The following is a 19187-nucleotide window of genomic DNA, read 5'->3' on the forward strand; positions in this document are numbered from 1 at the left end:
ACATGCTCGGTAAACAGAGTGGAAATTTAGCACAAGAGCTTTCCACAAAGAGAGAGTGCATCAGTCCATGTTATCCTTCTTCACCACCAACCCACCCACTGTTCTTACTGCAATACTTACCTGTAGGCATTAATATAATCTTTCCTGTGCTGCAGAAGAAAATCTTTCAGTTTCCCAATGTTATTGACCTGAATTTAAAAAAAGAGCAAAATGTAAATATTGGATTTAATAATTAAAGGGAAAAGAAAAGCATTTTATGTGCCCAAGGTATGATACTTGGACATCAAATGCAAGGTGAGGGCTATTTACAAAGAGCACTCAAATCGCTGATTCACTAATTTCAGCAAGGAAGACCAACTTAGGCCTACCTTCTGTCAACCACTGCCAGACCAATGAGGAACTAGAACTCCAGTTTTGCTAAAGGCGTTTATTTTCAGATTAGAACAGTACATAAGGCAGGTCACAGGTTGCAAGAATCAGCCGTTACATGAGAGGGCAAAGGCATAGCTACGTAGGCACGAGCTAAGATGTTGAACCAACAAGTGACATGCCCCCTGCACTTTCCTTTTGAAGGATGGGGTGAGCACAATATTGGGTGCTGCAAGCGGTTGGGAGTCTGGGCAAGCAAACAGCCACTCCGTCCACGGTGCTGTTTGTGTGAGTTGGTGCTGTAGTCTCCAGGTGACAAAGGTGGAGTGGTGCTGGCTTGGCATCAGGTTTACTCCCACCTGCCTCTCCTGAAGGGGGAGGTTCCTGCTTAACAGGCTACAGGGTGCATGTTTGGAAGGGGGGGGTAATCTGAGAATTGGCCTGAGCCTTCTTTGAAGGGTGCATCTCCATCTCCTCACCCCCCTGGGATCCTCCCCAGCATCCTCAAGATCAAATCCCCAAGCTCTTCCCACTCCTCCTCCGGGTCCAACCACGACCGCCATGACACTTCCACAGGACTCAGGAAAATCTTAGGCACTGTGCTAGAAAATAAGGACTGGAAAATAAGGCAGGAATGATGTGGCCCTGGCTAAAGCAGCCACCGAATTCCAAGTCAGCCTCAGTTCGGAATGGGGCGATCGATCTTTTGGTTCTGATAAATCCAAATAGAATATGCCTCTGAGATCAAAATGTTGTTGGAAGGGAGCAGCGGTTGAAAAGGCAACAAAAATAGGTGTCGCCTGTTGTGCTAAAGCAGAAGACAGCAGAAGAGTGTGACACCTCTAGAAGTGGGTAAATAGGGCTGCTGCCTCCTCCTTTTTTGTAATGCTGTTTATTATTATTTCATTTCAGGATGTATATAAAACCAAGAGAACCATTATAACAATAGATGAAAATTAAAAGATGAAAAACTCAACTATAAAATAGGGATGTAGAATGGGTAGTTGCACATGTTAAAATAACAAAGTCCGAGTCAAGATTAGGACTGCTTCCTTCTGAGACCCAAGAAGCAGAATATAATGGAACGGCAGCAAATATACTCTTTGCCAGGATAGCTTTTATAAATTTAGCAGCAATACACAACCTCCTGCATAAACAGGGATATCCACTAGATGGCAACAAAGATTTCAGCTTTGTGCTAGTATGTGTCTTGAGAAATTATGTTCATCTCTCTGCGACTTTTGCTTAGATTTTAGTTTGAAGATGCTTTATCTGTAGGCCTGCAAGCATCACTTTTTCTTTGAGGGAGGAAGGCAGAGATGAAAGAACCCAATCATGTCATGTTAAAAGTAACAGAACAAATACTTTATCTTTTTTGATATGGCAGTTAAAACTTCTGTCTTCTGTTAACAGTGACAGGGGACAAGCAAAGCATTTTATCTGAAGCCTTCAGTAATTGGGGTACAGGAATACTCATTTGGCTTTGAGTTTTCTCTATTATTCAAAGGGATATATAATTTTTAATTAAAGCAGACTTAAATACAACAGGAAGGCGCAAGGAACAATACTTTCAATGAGCTACATGTCTTGCCAAAATATTTTGATGGATATTTTCAGTAAGGAAAGGTCTGTGGCTGGTGGTGTTTTTACCAGCAGCGGGGACACCGCATCCAAAGCCTGCTCATTCCGCTGAAACATCTACAGATCAGGCCCCAGTCTATGATTCCTTGGAGCTGAAAGGTTATTCTCCATCCCACTGGTAGGATGGTAAGAAGAGAAAAGCCTGCAGGGGTGAGGACACACACACACACACACACACACACACACACACACACACCCGGCCACTGCCCCAATTCCTGCCCTGGCTGCAACAATTGTGTGTGGTCCTGTTTTGTCATCTCTATGAACCAGTTGAACCCACTACTAACTGAAGCTTCCTACTCAATGTACATATGTCAAAACAGAGGAATCTGAGAGGAACTGATAAAAATTGCGTATAAATTTATGAGCAAACATAAAAAATGAGCAAGTTGCCATAATATAGCACACCCTAACAGGCCACTGTAAAAATTCATATTTCAATGAAAACCTGTGTTACCAAATGAGTGCATTGTTATGACATCACGAACATTTCCATTTCTTGACTAATGTAATACTGATGTACAATAACTGACATTTCAGTCCTGAAGGCTTTTAGTTTTAGATGGTCCAACTGAATTCAGTAAAAGAAAAAGACAGAACACCCCACCAAGTATCAAATGAAAACCCAATTTTAGAACTAAACAAGCACTAGGATCTAAAGCCCCCAAACCTACCAATGTCTACCCACCCACCCCCATGTCCAAAGTGCAGCTTGAAATTCTTACAAATACAGTGGTACCTTAGTTTAAGAACAGCCCTGTTTATGAACTACTTGGTTTACGAACTCTGCAAAACTGGAAATAGTGTCCCAGTTTGCGAACTTTACCTCAGTTTAGGAACAGAATCTGAACGGTGGAAGGGCACCGGTGGTGGGAGATCTCATTAGGAAAAGTGCACCTTGGTTTAAGAGCGATTTTGGTTTAAGAACGGACTTCTGGAACGGAATAAGTTCGAAAACCGAGATACCACTGTATGTGTTATTTACAAATATGTAAACTTATTTTAAAGATGTTTTTATCTTAACTGTATTTCGCCACAGAAACCTTCACTGCTCTGGGCTTCTTTGGAAGGAAGGGTGGAATATAAATTTATTTTATTGTTTTATTTTATTTATGTACCATCTTCCTTGCATAGATCTTGGGGGAGATAGGAATACAAAATACATAATAAAAACAAGGACAAACACATACATATACATACACAAACAAACTAATACCCCCCCCCCCAAAAAAAACTTGTAGAAGATGTTCAGGCTTGCAATTCATTGAGCCTCAAAGTAGAGGGAATTCTGCAATTGCAAGGCAGCTGCCAAGAATGCACCACTATTTTGCATTTGCTAGCTAGCTAGCTTGATTGATTATACCCTGCCCATTTGACTGGGTTCTTCTAGCTACTCGGGGCAGCTTGATTTTATTGTTATTATAATGTACCGTGTTTCTCATATTATAAGACACGTCTTATATTTATTTTTTCCTCAAAAAAACACACTATGGCTTATTTTCAAGGGATGTCTTATTTTTTTCCTCCTCCTCCTGCCGCGGCCGGCATTGCTGCTGCGCCTATCACTATGTCTTATTTTCGGGGTATGGCTTATATTCCTTGAATGCTTAAAAATCCTGCTATGGCTTATTTTATGGGTATGTCTTAAAATATGAGAAACAGGGTATGACATGTTTTATTTCGGTTATTGCCGTTATTGTTTCTGATTATATATAGCATGGTGTTAGCTGGAGTGTTCTTCACCAGAAGAGTAAATTGCTTTGATATTTTTTTGAGGATTTTTACAAACAAGTGGTATATAACATCTATGAAATAAATAAAGAGTGGGACAGGAAGAGATTGTTTCTCTTACCGGTATTAAAGCAATGACACATGCAATAGTAAAGATTACACACTTGGTGGATCTCTAAGAGGTTGTGATGGGACATTTTGCTACTGGGTTTGTTTCTTAAAAAAATAATCATTATGTGTTTTATTCGATTGTCTTTTTAAATGAACAAACAAAAACACATATGCCGTCTTGGGAGTCATGATCCTAGAATAGACCTCCTTGGAGTCAGTCCTCCAAAATTGCAACTGTGAGGATGAGATTTCCACAGCTGGAAACCCCACTACCTTGAAGAAACTGGTGGCTACAGAAGAAAGAATAAGTTCCCTTAACTGACGAGAGGTAGCACTCAGGGTATGGAGCATTTAGCCAATGACTACCTAGGCCTGCTGCAAAACTCATCCAGTTGCTCACTAAGACAACTTGAATGTTTCGCCTCCACTGCAAGAGCCCTATCCATGGTCCTGAACCCCCACCTTTATTTCCCTCCAAGGTGCTGCCTTTACCTAGCCTTGTTTGGTCTCACCATCTTTCTTGGGCAGCCAGGAACTACCAACATCCCCTTGCTTGGGCCACCACAATATTGGGCATCCCCATGCATAACAACAAGCAGTACAAACATCATTTAAATATAAAATATGGAAGAAGAGAGGGGTCTCTTAGGCAAACTGGACCCACTACTTTTAATGCTTTATATATTAAAATCAGGGTGCAGACTTAAGTTCACCGCTATGCCTCTGGCAGCCATCTGTATTTTATTTTCAGAAGCAACTGAAGACCTTCGTTTTCTGACAAGCCTTTTAAGTGGAGATTTCCCAGTTTGCATCTGTACTGAAACTGAAATGGTTTTTTATTTGCTGATGCTTGTACAGTGGAACCTCGGTTTATGAACACCTCGCTTTACGAATTTTTGGTTCACGAACGCCGCAGACCCATCCGGAACGGATTAATTCACTTTCCATTACTTTCAATGGGAAAGTTCGCTTCAGTTTATGAACAGACTTCCGGAACCAATTACACCCATGCTTCAGGTTAAGTACGCTTCAGGTTGAGTACTCCGCGGACCCGTCTGGAATGGATTAATCCACTTTCCATTACTTTCAATGGGAAAGTTCACTTCAATTTATGAACGCTTCAGTTTAGGTACTCCGCGGACAGTCTGGAACAGATTAATCCACTTTCCATTACTTTCAATGGGAAAGTTCGCTTCAGTTTATGAACGCTTCAGTTTATGAACAGACTTCCGGATCCAATTGTGTTCATAAACCGAGGTACCACTGTATTGTTACATCGCTTCAAGATGTTGTATTGGAAATGCTCCATAAATTAAATAAATAAAGTAGTGGTGAAGCTGGAATGAACCAGAGAAGATCCACATTACCCAAAGATGCCTATTAAGGGCATGGCCTGCAAATTTCCCTGCATTTTGGAGTTTAAGTGAACATGGGAAGCCCTTAACGAAGCATGTCATACCAAAAATGTTTTTAAACAAACAAACAAACTTAAATTATGTGTAAAGCTGCAGGTGGATAATTTTGCCCTTCCACAACTTGTATGGATATTCTCACCTGTACAAGGCTAATTATACTCTCCCACACACTGAAAAGGGGATGGTATATTGTTCTATTACACTGAATCAAGCAAGCACTTCTTTAGCACTCATAATGAAATATCCAGCTGTGGCGTGAACCTGGAAGACTGCAGAGCTTGGCTCAGATAAACTACAATAATGAGCTGGGTATCATCACTATATTGATGACATTAGATTATACGTAATCTTACCCAGTAATTCAATATGTAACACTGGGCAGGAGGGAGGACAGGGCAGGCCGAGTCCGAAAGGGACGATAACAAATCAGACCTCCATGCTATAATCAAAAACAGCCACTCCACAACTATGTTTTGAATTCCTGCCAGGTCCCGCAGTTGTGTCTCCAACAACTTCTCATGATCAACACTACCAAAGGCATCAAAGATCTAAGAGGGTCTATGGGGTGGAAAATCTTGATAAATCAACAGGCAGCAACTGTTAATCAAGGCCTGCCCAATGCTATTAACAGACCACATGCCAGGTTGGTAGGCATTTATAAAACTGTGCTCATATCCAGTTGTGTTCCCAAATAAATGATGTACACTTGTTCAACTATCTTGCCCAAGAAGGAAAATTGCCAATAAGATGGAACATGGAAATACAGGGTTGGTTTTCAGAAGAAAAACCTTTTGTATGGAAAGGCAGGGGTTAAGTGTAACAAATAAATAAAAAGGATACCTTCATGATCCTCTGCACAACCCTTCACATCAAAGTGCTGAATCCTCACCTGACAAATCTCAAAATTCATTCACAAAGGAATTACCACTAAGATACATTTCTCAAGAGATACATTTCTTGGTGGCTGCTTCCAGGCTTTGGAACTCCCTAAATTAGCTAGACTGGCTCACTCCTTGTTGCTATTCTGCCAGCAAGTAAAGACTGCTTTATTGCAGCAGGCTTTGCAGGACCGTTTTTCAAGGAAAGGGCTTTTGAATAGTGCTGTGCTGCTTTTACTATCTGTATTTTAATAGAACTGTTTTTATATTGTTTTAATTCTACTCCAGTTTAATTACTTTTTAATTGCTGTATTTTATATGTTTTAAGCCTTCTGCATTTTATCTGTGTTGCTTTAATTTGTATAAGCTGCTATCGAGTTCTGGTCTGGGAAAAAGGCAGGGTATAAATATAATAGTAATAGTAATAAAATAATTCATTACTGAAAGGAAGACAACATTTAAAAATGGGACCTAGTGGTTCTTCATTCAGACATCAATATCAAAATCAAGGATCTTGGAGTTCTGTTGTTGTTTTTAATTAAAAAAACAGTAATATGCAGGCACAAAATCAAAAATTTACAAGATATTACATATTGAGAATGGACACTTCATAACATATGGGTTGGGGAAATTGTTGCATAATTTGGATTTTAAATGTTCAATGTTTTTTTAACTGCAGATGGAAAATGTTAACTGCATGAAAAATGAGGGGTCACATCTATGGTGTCAGAAAGCATATTCTAAATGTTAGAATAAAGCCAGTTTATTTCTGGGTAAAGTGGTGTCATTACATAAAGAGGTGAATTGAATTGAATTTACTTTATTCGGTCACAGACCAGGATAAGCAAAACATTTAAATAAATAGCATAACAATATGAATCTAAGCAAATAATTATTAAATAAATGGGAGCAAAAACCAACCGTAGATTAAAACATATACATAAAATACTTGATTAAGCATAAATAATGGGTGAATAATAACTAATAAGAGGGATTTAAAAAGACTCGTTAAAACAGCTATATGGGATGGGGCTTCAATGATACAGATCTAAAAGAGGTGTATTACATTAAAGAGGTTGTTATGCCTTTAAAATCACTGGTGTTACTAATTACAATTCAGGCTTTGTTAAAACTCAAGGGTGGTGTAGCAATTTTCTTCCAATCTCATGCAAATGATAACATGATGCAGTGGTTTTATGTTACTTGTTGAGTACATTAACAAATCTGTTTTTTTAAATTGAAATAGTCAAAACCTAAATGTGGGATGTTAAAAATACACAAAATCGAAACTGAGAAGCCAAAGGTTCATTCTATGCTCTATTCATATTATATATTCTATCATTATGTGTAGTTCAGAAATACAGATCCAAATAAAGTTCAATTAATATTTTTCAAACTTGAGCAATCCTTTCATAAAAAGGACACTTCAGAATAAGCACAAGTCCACCGACTGCATTACGTAACAGCCTAAACATCTGAATTATGAAAAATTTATTTTTGACAAGTCACCCAATATTATAGGCTTTTTAGTCTAATTCCATGCATGTTTACTTGAAACTACAGAGCCCCCACTGAGATCACCTAGATTTGCATACAAAGTATTGCAACATTTGAAGGTAAAGCTCATGTCTTTATAATGAAAGAATCATTTAAATATTCATTTATTCCTGGTACTGTCTAGGGCTCTAGGCATGTTTATCTGATTTTTAACAGGATAAAGGTCTCCGCAACAGTAACAATTTCTACATTAAAGATATTTGAGAATTACAGGTCAAAGCTCTGGTGCACAATTAGCATCTAATTTCCAAAATCATGACCCTAATTTCTAAGCTTTAAACTCGGGGTCTGATAGTTAAATGAAATAGAATAAAATGCAAAGTTTTAACTTTCAGGAACAGCAACTGTGAAAAGTTAGCACAGCTGGTTCAAATGCTTATTCTAAAGCTGCAAAAGTGCTGCATTTGTATAAGCAGAAATTAGATTTATGTCACCCGCCTGTTTGAGCAACTGATGCTTTCCAGTGCTATCCTATTCAGGTTTGCGGGGGGGGGGGGGGAGTACAGTAGGCCATAATCACAACTGACCAGTTTTTCAGATGATTTGCCTCTTGAGGGTATACATTTGGTTTAAGTTGCAACTGCAATGTTAAAAGTTCTTAAGATAGGTCACTCAGATCAATTGCTGCAGTAACGTGAAACTCCAAAAAGCAAGCGATATCTAAACAGAAGATAGGGGTGGGCATGCATTTAAGTGGGGGGGGGGAGCAAAAAGCCAAGAGACAGTCAGCCTGGCTGCCTCTAATCTCATGAAAATGGTTACCTTGCTCAGTTCCTGGTTTACATCAACAAATGGGGAACAAAAACTAGCCTACAAGTAGAAGGCAATTTGGGACCTATAATTACTTTTATTAACAGGCATAGCGTGCAAATTTTATTCAACGGCTTTTGTTCTACTAGAAGTTATTTGAATAACAACATTTAAATGACAACAACAAAACCCTTTAAAAATGCACCCAAAATTAAAAGGGCAAGGAAGCATGACAGCAAATTCTAAGTAGAAGGGGTCTGAAGATGTACAAAAATTCAGACTTGAGGGTTCCACATTCCTTCTATAACTCATATTCAGTTATTCAAAGTAATGAAAGAATAGAAATGATAAACACAAAAATGGACTGCTTACATATTTTTTTTCATCTGCAAACGTTGAAAAAAATCTAACGTAGAGGCACTAAAAATGTTGTTTAAAAAACTGAGGAAAAATTCTAAAGTACAGCTGCCGGTAACAAAACTGAACAAAAAAGTTCATTTGATTTACCCACTGCAGAGACAGAGCAGTACTTGAAAAATCATCAGATTGCATAGTAAAAAAAAACCCAATTAGAATAAAAATGTGCAATCTTTTTGTTGACTGCATTAAGAACAAATAATTAATACAGGAGCATTTACGTCATTCTGCAGTGATAACCTGTTTCAAAAATGGAAGTGCATGCATAAGGCATTAAAGAGTTTACTTTACGGTATTTCGATTACTTCACCGGGCAGATTGTAATGAGAAAGTACAGCATTATAAAATGGGACATTTCCCATTCCCTAACTAGGCGCTCATAATTGTTTAAAAACTGAATTGCTCATCCTTGTGTTCCTTTTTTCAAGATACTTCTCTCCGGCGCCAGAATCAGTCCCAGAAAAAACGCCAAAAAACCCACCTCAAGTGGCACTACTAAAGTGAATTGCTACAACCTTGGAAATGGGAAGAGTTTACACTTTCTTCACATACATGTCTGCGCAACTGAACATAGGGCAGCCACATACCCTACTTAACATAGAACAGTCCTCTACTTGAAGGTGTGTCAGAGGACAATACTCCAGGAATCCTATATTTTTTGAAAGGCTGCCCAGTCAAAGTCAGATTTGAAGATAAAGAATTATAAGAAGGGAGAGCAGGGGCCCATCAGCAGTTTGAATCTGAATAGGAGACATAGAGGTTACCTGGCCCAAAATTTATCCTTTACCATTATGAAATGCCTATTTCTGTATAATTATAGCAATTCTTTATCAATTTAAATCTACATGTATAAAGTAGCACATGCGAATTTTACGCAAATATGTGCTCTTTTGTCTTCTTTTTAAATAATGCATTTCTTCATTTATGACACGCGCAACTGCTCTGACTTACCTTAGTCTACTTGCACATCATATCTCTCCGTGATCTCCTGCTATTATCTGATGTCAAACAAAATCAAATTTCCAAAACTAAAGCATTTGGGAGCTCTTTTAGTATATGGAAATTTAGAAACATGTGAGATTCCTATTCTAAAGGATCAAAGTACAGTATTCTTGAATCGGGACACCCCTTCAAACAAGAGCGACTATGCAATCCTAACTGTGAGGAATAAATCATAAACCTTCTGTTCACTATTTTGAGATTACAGCTTTTGAAAAACATTTTCTGAAATTGGCTTATTTCATCTTTGAGTACAGCTTCCTTTAACAAAACAAACAAACCAAAAAAAAGGACTCATAGCAGGAAGTGTTTAAATAATGCTCCTTCCAGGAATATGAAAGCTGCTTTTCTGTATCGCTGCAACATTATTAAAAGGAAAGTAGAATATTTTGAGTATCTCAAATATTTTTGAAAAGTGAGCATCTATTAAATTTAGTATTACTTAAAATTAAGAAAACAAATGGTCACACACACACCCACCCCACTGTCAAATGTGAGAACCACCTTGACTATATGTTACAAGAGTTCATGTAAAATATTGAGCGCAAAGTTGCTCAAGGGGGTCTGAATTTTGGGGCCTATAGGGAGCAGCAGATGAGGGAAGGAGGCACCAGTGACTTTTGCTTGTGCAACAAGATCACTGAATGAAACTTTATAATTGAGACTTTGAAGTTCTACAGATCAACTGAGCTTGGATTCTAAATAAATCACACTGAAATAAGAACCTGCAAAAAGTGCTTCGTATATTGTTCCGAGTCCTTATCCAAAAAAGACAAACCAGTAATTTTCTTGCCTTTGTAAGTTCATACATATGAATACTTACAATTCTATGAATTTCAACACACTGAAATGTTATATATTAAAAGGGAAGGTTAATTACTGCAAAAAGGAACACAACGGTGTGTTTTATGAACTGGCAGAATGTTTCAAACGACTGAATACAGGTTTAGTATCACTTACAAGAGTAAGGCTGCAATCTTAACTCCACTTACTTAGCAGTAAGCTCCACTGAATTCAACAGGACTTACTTCTGAGTTTAAGATTGTGTTGTAAGTCTACAATAATTTATGCACTCACATGCTTGAGAATACGGTAAGTCTTACTTTTGATTAAACATGCATAAGATTGCACGGTCAGTGAGTTCATTATTCACACAACTGTTATGTATGCATAAACACTGAAAGGAGTTTTTTGTTACTGAACTGAAAAATAAGGACACGACAAGACTTCAGTCTTATCTGTTAAACTAACAAATTGAAGCGGCCTCATTCAAGTCTGCAAAACACACAATTCTTCCGATGTTCATATTTTTTGTTTCATCATGGGATCCAACATCTGACTTTAATAGGATTCTCCAATATTTTCTTCTTGTTTTATTGCCTAACTCTAATCAGAACTTCCAATAGTTATATTTTCACACAACTATCTAAAACCTCTTTAAGTGCAACACAAAAGCCACAAGTTTTGAGGAAACAAAAGCAAATGGGTCAAAATACCGCAGGTTTACCAAAATTGGCCTTTATTACTGCAAATTAAACACTCCACTTATAACAATTCTCAGCATTAAACTTACTCATTTTTACACAGGATGTTTTTTCTTCAACTGTTCCATTTTGTTCTGAATAAATTATTTTAAAATTCTTCTTTTCTTTATCAAGTAAACAAAAAGAGAGCAACTAATGGACCTCACTCAACTCTTCTGCAGAGTCCACATCTTTTTTACAATTAACTACTACTGCACACATGCAAGCATCATTAAGACAGGGGCCCACTGTAATAAGGTAGGACATTATATGGAACAGCAGGCAGCTCATCTTCAAACATTTCCCATTAATCTACCCTTCACAAAAATCAGGTTTTTATAAAAAACTATGTTATGCCCTGATTTGAGGAATCCTTATTCAAAGGGATACTCCCAAGGATGTAATTATTTATTATTATTATGTATTATTATGTGTTGTTGTTGTTGTTGTTGTTGTTGTTGTTGTTGTTGTTGTTGTTGTTGTTGTTTTTACCCTGCCCACTAGGCTGGGTTTCCCCAGCCACTCTGGGCGGCTTACAATACATATAAAAACATAGTAAAACACCAAACATTAAAAACTTCCTGATACCTTTAGCTTCAGCTGCCTTCAGATGTCTTCTAAAAGTTGTGTAGGATTGGGTGTATAAGTTGGGGCCCAATCCTATTCATTATTATTCATTAATTTAAAAATCTGTAACTGATGTACATAATAGAGGCCCAATTCTGAAATACACACTGAATTGTATCTATGTAGCACAGTATATAATTTCAGATTCAAAATTTATTCAAAGTATCAAAACTGAGGTGCACATATTTTCCTGTTGAAAAGTCACTGTAAACCATACATAACAAGTTATAGGAAAACGAGCACCTGTATAATCTCTCTCTCTCTCTCTCTCTCTCTCTCTCTCTCTCTCTCTCTCTCTCTCTCTCTCTCTCTCTCTCACACACACACACACACACACACACACACACACCACACACACTGTGCAGAGACATGTAGGACCTGCAACAAAACACTACTATGCGGCATACTCCTAATCAGGGTTCCAAGCAGCTAGCAATGCCCTCCTACAGGATACTCCCTTCCACTTCTTCTCTTCCAGGTTTTTTGTTGTCCTTGCCAACAGCCAGTCAGAATTCCACCCACCTAGCCTCAAAAGGGTTTTTCAGTTTATTTAGTAAGTTAGCAAAAAGACACCTCTTTTGTGTGTGTGTGTGTGTGTGTGTGTGTGAATTGTGCTGCTTTAGCTACACAAGATTCCACATTCTGAGAATGAGTTTGCTGTTACTAGTAACCCTATACAGAGATTCTCATTCACGTATCATTGCTTTTTAAAGTGTTTTAATACTTTTCCTTACTTGCAATTTCCATTACCAAGATATCCTCCTGTATACCATCTACTTACAAGTTATACTGATGTTATTCAGAATCTCAAAGACCTGTTTCCTGACTATTATTTTATAAATAAGCCATGCTTCAGAGATTCTTTCTCAGCATAGAATGAGGGAACAAAAAAAAAATGACATTACTGTATCTCTACATGTAAAAGATGTGAGTGCACACAGGCACACACACAATAGTATAAACATGCTTTCCATTACACGAACAATAATCTAATCTGGCTGATACATAACTTTCTGGAAAATGTACATTTTAACATTAGCAATTTTATTTAGGGGAGCAAAATTTTAGGTTGCACCTATTGTTAAACGAACCAAGTTTCACTTACACAACAATACTTCCTCTTTTCTCCCAAAAAGTGCTCAGGAGGGTCACTGAACCCATTGGAAATGATTTTCAGTACAAGAGGATGCACAGGAGAGACAAAAGGAGAAGAGTAAGAAGTTCTGTTGCACATGCAGAACATAGGATACAAACATATTGGGGGGGGGAATCCCTTCTGTTCAATAAAAAGCACGGTAGACAGATTTTCTCATGGAAGGAATATTATTTATCATCATTAATTATGTGTTTATTACTCAGCATTAAATGTCTATCTGCTAGAGCTGAATTATAGAAATGAATATTTAGAAGTCCTAGTGTACAGCAGGGGTGCGGAACCATTTTTAGTTCCAGGGTCACCTCTGCTTCTGGGCAATTTTATGGGGAACACAAGCAATTATTGGTAGGCAGGGCCAGAGGCAAAAGGGAACAGGGCAAAACATGTAAATTTTACCTTTGCATGTTAGAAGAGTTTCTACACACACTTGCACTTCTCTCACTATTCTATACCCAGACAAGCAGGAGGAATTACCAGAGTTCGAGGTCACATGAGCAGAGCTGATGCAGGATATGGCCTGGGATAGTTTCAAAGGCCATATAAAGAGCCAGACCTCAGGCTCTCCACTGTATGCCTGGTGTACAGTAAAGGGCACTCATTTTCTCCATTTGTTGCCTGAACCCTATTTAGCAGTGCTTTTTTCTAGGGGGACGCATACCCCTAAACATTTTGTGAATCTAAGTTTGGCTTCATTGAGGGGCAGAGTACCCCTAAACATTTTTTAGGAGGGAAAGGCACTGCAATTTAGTATTTTTAATGTCTACTTTCTGTAATTCTATTTCAGCATATATCTTTTTATTTTTTTACAATGCCTCTGGAATTGCAGCCCACCTATGTCTATGCATTTAATGGGGGGGGGGGTTAAAGTAAAAACTTATTTTAGAAGAAGGCTGCTATAATCTTGTTGTGAACAAACACAATCAGTTTTGAAAAGCATGCTAGAGATTTATATCCACCCGTAACCATAGAAATTAATCTTGAGCTTAGATAAAGTAGCTGAGAATGTACCATTTATTTAATGAAAATCAGAGAACTGTTCCTGCAAAAAAAGCTCCTGTTATTAAACAGCGTCTTGCTTTTCGTCATAGGATTTCAGTTGATGGGCCACTTCTTACAACTTAATTATACCCACTTAGCCAACATCTCTTTCATATAAAAAAGGCCAAAAAATGCTGAGTTTAATTTTATTGAAAAGGGTGCTAAATTGAAAGGCATAGTTCATACATTTGAAATAAATGCCATGTAGCCTACAATATTCCACAATGGTCTCAACAAAAAATTACTAACTTTTACAAGGTCTGCAAGCAACAGATGGGAGGAAATACAACTGGATTAAGGGAAACTTACCTCTGAGTAAACACGTTTAGGTCCTGCTAGCATATGAAAACACCAAATGGATAGATCTACTTTGACTCTTTTGTGCAGCTGCGGACAGAGAGCCCAACTTTGTAAAGTGGCAACTACCAATGTATACTTGACACATGCATGTACCGCAAGTCCCTCCGTTTCCCCATCTGTTAGTGCTACCATCTCTAGAAACAGTGGTTCTGGAGGTGGAGCAACATCTGAAACATTGGTTTGTTAACTGAGATACCATGCCAAACCATAATTAAATTTACCTCTTGTTCTGGATCTGCAAACTTTACCCATGTTGATGGAACTGCTGTTATTGCAGATCAGGCTGAATATATTTCCCTTATGAACCTCAGGGAGTTTCCATGCAGTGTCCCATCCAGGCCCTAATCAGGGTCACGCCTACTTAGCTTCAACAAGATGCCAGAATCATATAACTTCTGACAATGGCCTCCTGAGCTGACAGATTCCTATGTGCCCTCTTCTGTCTTGGAACAGAATTTTTTTACTCTGGGCTAATCCAGGTGTACTATCTATGCAAGGGAAATCATGTTTTTTTTCTGACCAGGTGGTGGTCAAGCTCCCTCTGAAAGAGCAGATCTGTAGTCGAGTGTCTTCCTAGATCCACTGCTGTCACATGAGGCATAGGCAGCCTCAGTGGTACAGAGTGCAGAGTAGCAGCTTTGTCTGGTGACTCACCTTTGGCCCTATATGGACAGGAATAACTTGGCTGCAGTAATAACATGTTCTGCAATGTGCTGTATATGGGTCTGCCTTTGAAGTTGGTTCAGAATATTTAGCCAGTGGCCACCCAATTGTTGACATATCACACCAATTCTGGCACAACTGCACTGGTTGCCAATTCAAAGTGCTAGTTTTAACATTGATGGCTTGGGACCACAATCTTTTCCAAAGGGCCTCTCCCAATACTTGGACCCTTCCATCTTCACTTGAGATCTTTATTTGAATGCTCCCTCTCAGGAAGGCTCAAAAGGTATTAACAGGGAAGAAAACTCTTTCAGTTATGGTTACCCACCTATGGAATACCCACCTACGGAATGAGGTCCACCAATAACATCATTTCGGTGCCAAGTTAAAACTTATTTTTTTTCTCCCAGGCATTTGATGGATTGCAACCAGCTGGTTTGTGGCTATTCCATAAAATGTTCTTCTACTGGGTTTGTTTGTGGATTATTAGAATGGTTTTATTACGTTATATCTTTTTCTAAATTGATTGGATACTTTCTGTGATAGACAAATAAGTCAAATAAATAATAAAGTCTGACCCACAGAATATTGTGTAAGACTACAGTTGATGGCATACCCAATTCATCAACTTAGCAAATAATATCCTGGTTCACACATCATTGTAAACCAAAGCATGATTTAGCATGAATGCATGCAGGCCCTGGGAGAGAAAACAATGACCGTTTGGTCCTCCCTAGTCATTTTGCTCCTGCACAGCACTGAACCTTATAAGCCATGGTTTGGTTTAGCATGTCACCCAAATTGGGCTCATTATTTAGCTCTCTCTACACTAAACACCTGGGGACCCAGGTGGTGCTGTGGGTTAAACCACTGAGCCTAGGGCTTGCCGATTAGAAGGTCGGCGGTTCGAATCCCTGTGACGGGGTGAGCTCCCGTTGCTTGGTCCCAGCTCCTGCCAACCTAGCAGTTCGAAAGCACGTCAAAGTGCAAGTAGATAAATAGGAACCGCTACAGACAGCGGGACCCTGATGTTGGGAAAGATTGAGGGCACTAGGAGAAGGGGACGACAGAGGACGAGATAGTTGGACAGTGTTCTCGAAGCTACGAACATGAGTTTGACCAAACTGCGGGAGGCAGTGCAAGACAGGAGTGCCTGGCGTGCTATGGTCCATGGGGTTACGAAGAGTCGGACACGACTAAACGACTAAACAACAACAACAACACAGACAGCGGGAAGGTAAACGGCGTTTCCATGTGCTGCTCTGGTTTGCCAAAGTGGCTTTGTCATGCTGGCCACATGACCTGGAAGCTATACGCTGGCTCCCTCGGCCAATAATGCGAGATGAGCGCGCAACCCCAGAGTCGGTCACGACTGGACCTAATGCTCAGGGGTCCCTTTACCTGTACTTTACACTAAACATGAGCTGTAACCAAGTTTTGTCCTATAGTTTAAAGCTCATGGTTAGTGTAGAGAGAGCTAAACCACAAGCCTGGGTTCAGTTTACACATTAATCCAAACCAGGGGTAGGCAATCTAAGGCCCAATCGCCTTCTCAATCCGGCCCACGGACAGTCCGTGAATCAGCATGTTTTTACATGAGTAGAATGTGTGCTTTTATTTAAAATGCACCTCTGGGTTATTTGTGGTGCATAGGAATTCATTATTTTTTTCCAAAATATAGTCTGGCCCCCCACAAGGTCTGAGGGATGGTGGACCGGCCCATGGCTGAAAAAGGTTGCTGACCCCTGATCCAAATCATAGACGAGCTCAGGATTCCAGCAGAAAACTGACTGAGTAGCAAACTAGAGGCAATTTCCTCTCCAGAAGCCCACATGCTGTTAATAGGGCATAGTTCGGCTTAGCATGATGTGCGAACCATGCATCTCATCGCCAGATGAATTATTTGACATGCAAGGAAGAGAATGCGCTATGTTGTTGTATTGATAGCAAGTCATTTCATTCCAAACAGTGAAGTATAACAGTGTCAGTTCCTGCAGCTGTGTTTACAATCTATTTACAAGGACTATGTACAAGGACTACTGTTCAGAACTTCCACTGATTTAAATGAGAGAAACAGCTAAAGCAAAGAGACGATTTTAACTTTGGCGCATGGTACACACCCAAACATCTCTGCCTCACTTTGCCATTGAAAGCCTCTTAAACCCAGTTACTTAAAATAAGAAGAAAATAATGGGGCCAGGCAAGAATATGCGCTCCAGCATCATTTTAACATGCTACACAAAGCCAACACACACAGGGAGCCTAGCTGCATGATCCTTAGGGGTGATGGTAAAGGTGTTTCATTGTTTATAGTAAAGTACATTTGAAAATTACTGTTAATAATTCTTTCAAAATATTGTTCATTATGCAACGCATATTATAGGTCACAACATTAGAAAAGAACCAGAGTAAACCACGAAGAGCTGAGAAATAAAAACCTTGGCTGCTCTCAAACAGTTTTTAAAAGTAGCTAAACTCCCCAAATCCTTACCCTGCAAATGCCAACTACTTTTCTCACAAACTTTCTTTTGAAAAAAAAGACATGTTCACACACAAGTACAACAATACATGTGTACTGGGCTTCCAGAATCTGATAACTTAAGTAGCAAAGTGAATCTTTTAAGAGCTACCAAACTGAACAAAATAAAATAAAATTAGATATAAATTCCTGTTTTAGACTGTGGTCAACTAAGGTCTAGACAAAACCCCATGCACATTCACTGCTTAGTCTCCAGTCTGCTCCAACTTTGAAAAGGTAATTGAACTCAGTCTGTAATTACTGGATTAGACACAGATGGGCTCTATACATTTCAGGGGGAGAAGCACTGTTTGCATTCATTTTATGATTGCCTGTAAGGTCAAACTTTTCAAAATGTACTTTCATCTGTTAAATGGTTTCTTAAATTCCCCTGGGTAGATCTTCAATAACTGATGTTTTAAGCAATTTGAGCCTATCAGATCCTGTCTTTGAATATAATAAGCTGCCCATTTTCTAGTATTATATACGTACATGTAGGTTAATTGCTACATCTTGCATATTTTCAAAATTGCATTAAAAAAACACCTGAACACTTCATTCAACATACATGCACACAGAATCGTGTAATGTCTTCTATTTTAGCAGGAGGGTCATACATCTAATAATGAACTACTGCAGCCACACACACTCTTAATTGATGTTATAATTAACTGAGCAAACACCCTACAATGCCTCTCCCATTTTACTATCCAGATAGGGCAAATACAGAATAGGGCAATACATCTGCAGCCTGACAAAATACAGAAGCAAAAGACCTGTTTGTTCAAAAGAGTACACTTTGCTTTTTGTTATACCATCCAAACAAGTTTCAAATAAAACTGAACCACTATGGTGCAATACTCAGAGTACAGTGGTACCTCTGCTTCCGAATAACTCTATTTACGAATGTTTCTACTTACGAATGGAGCTCCGTCCGCCATCTTGGATGCGGTTTAGATAGGATTTTTTCTACTTATGAATTTTTAGATAGGGTTGCTTCGACTTACGAATTTTTTCTCCCAATGCATTCCTATGGGATTTGACTTACAATTTTTTTCGACTTACGAATGTGCGTTCGGAACGCATTAAATTCGTAAGTAGAGGTACCACTGTACTTGGAAAAGAGGGACTTGCAAAAGAGGCTCACAGGTCTGAAACCCTCCTTGGCCATGTTCACTGGGTGATCCTGGGGCAATCTCCATCTCTCAGATGAATCCAATTCATAAGGTTGTTGTAAGGATAAAATGGAATAGCAGCCTTTGGGTCTTCATTCTACAAAGCTAGTTGGAAAGAGAGAACATTTTATCTTTATAGGGTGCTCTACTGATATTTAGCAACAAAAAGGCCTATTTCAAACTCATCCAGGCTTTGAAATAGGCCTTTTTGTTCATAAACATCAGCCTGGATGAGTTTTATTTTATGCTGGCTAAGCAT

The 19187-nt window shown here is 38.8% G+C and overlaps 1 protein-coding gene across 2 annotated transcripts in view; it reads right to left on the reverse strand.

The window, feature by feature from the left end:
* STX18 (syntaxin 18) overlaps positions 1–19187 on the reverse strand; it is a 50230-nt gene that overhangs the window by 18537 nt on the left and 12506 nt on the right. Inside the window, exon 2 of one of the 2 annotated variants that reach the window (XM_035112073.3) lies at positions 121–188. The exons of the other annotated variant lie outside the window; for it this stretch is intronic. Within the exon in view, the coding sequence (XP_034967964.2) occupies positions 121–188 (68 nt within the window). The remainder of the gene's footprint in view (positions 1–120; positions 189–19187) is intronic. 2 annotated transcript variants of the gene reach the window in all.

The sequence above is a fragment of the Zootoca vivipara genome, chromosome Z1, assembly GCF_965207765.1.
Source record: "Zootoca vivipara chromosome Z1, rZooViv2.hap1.1, whole genome shotgun sequence".
NCBI lineage: Eukaryota > Metazoa > Chordata > Lepidosauria > Squamata > Lacertidae > Zootoca > Zootoca vivipara.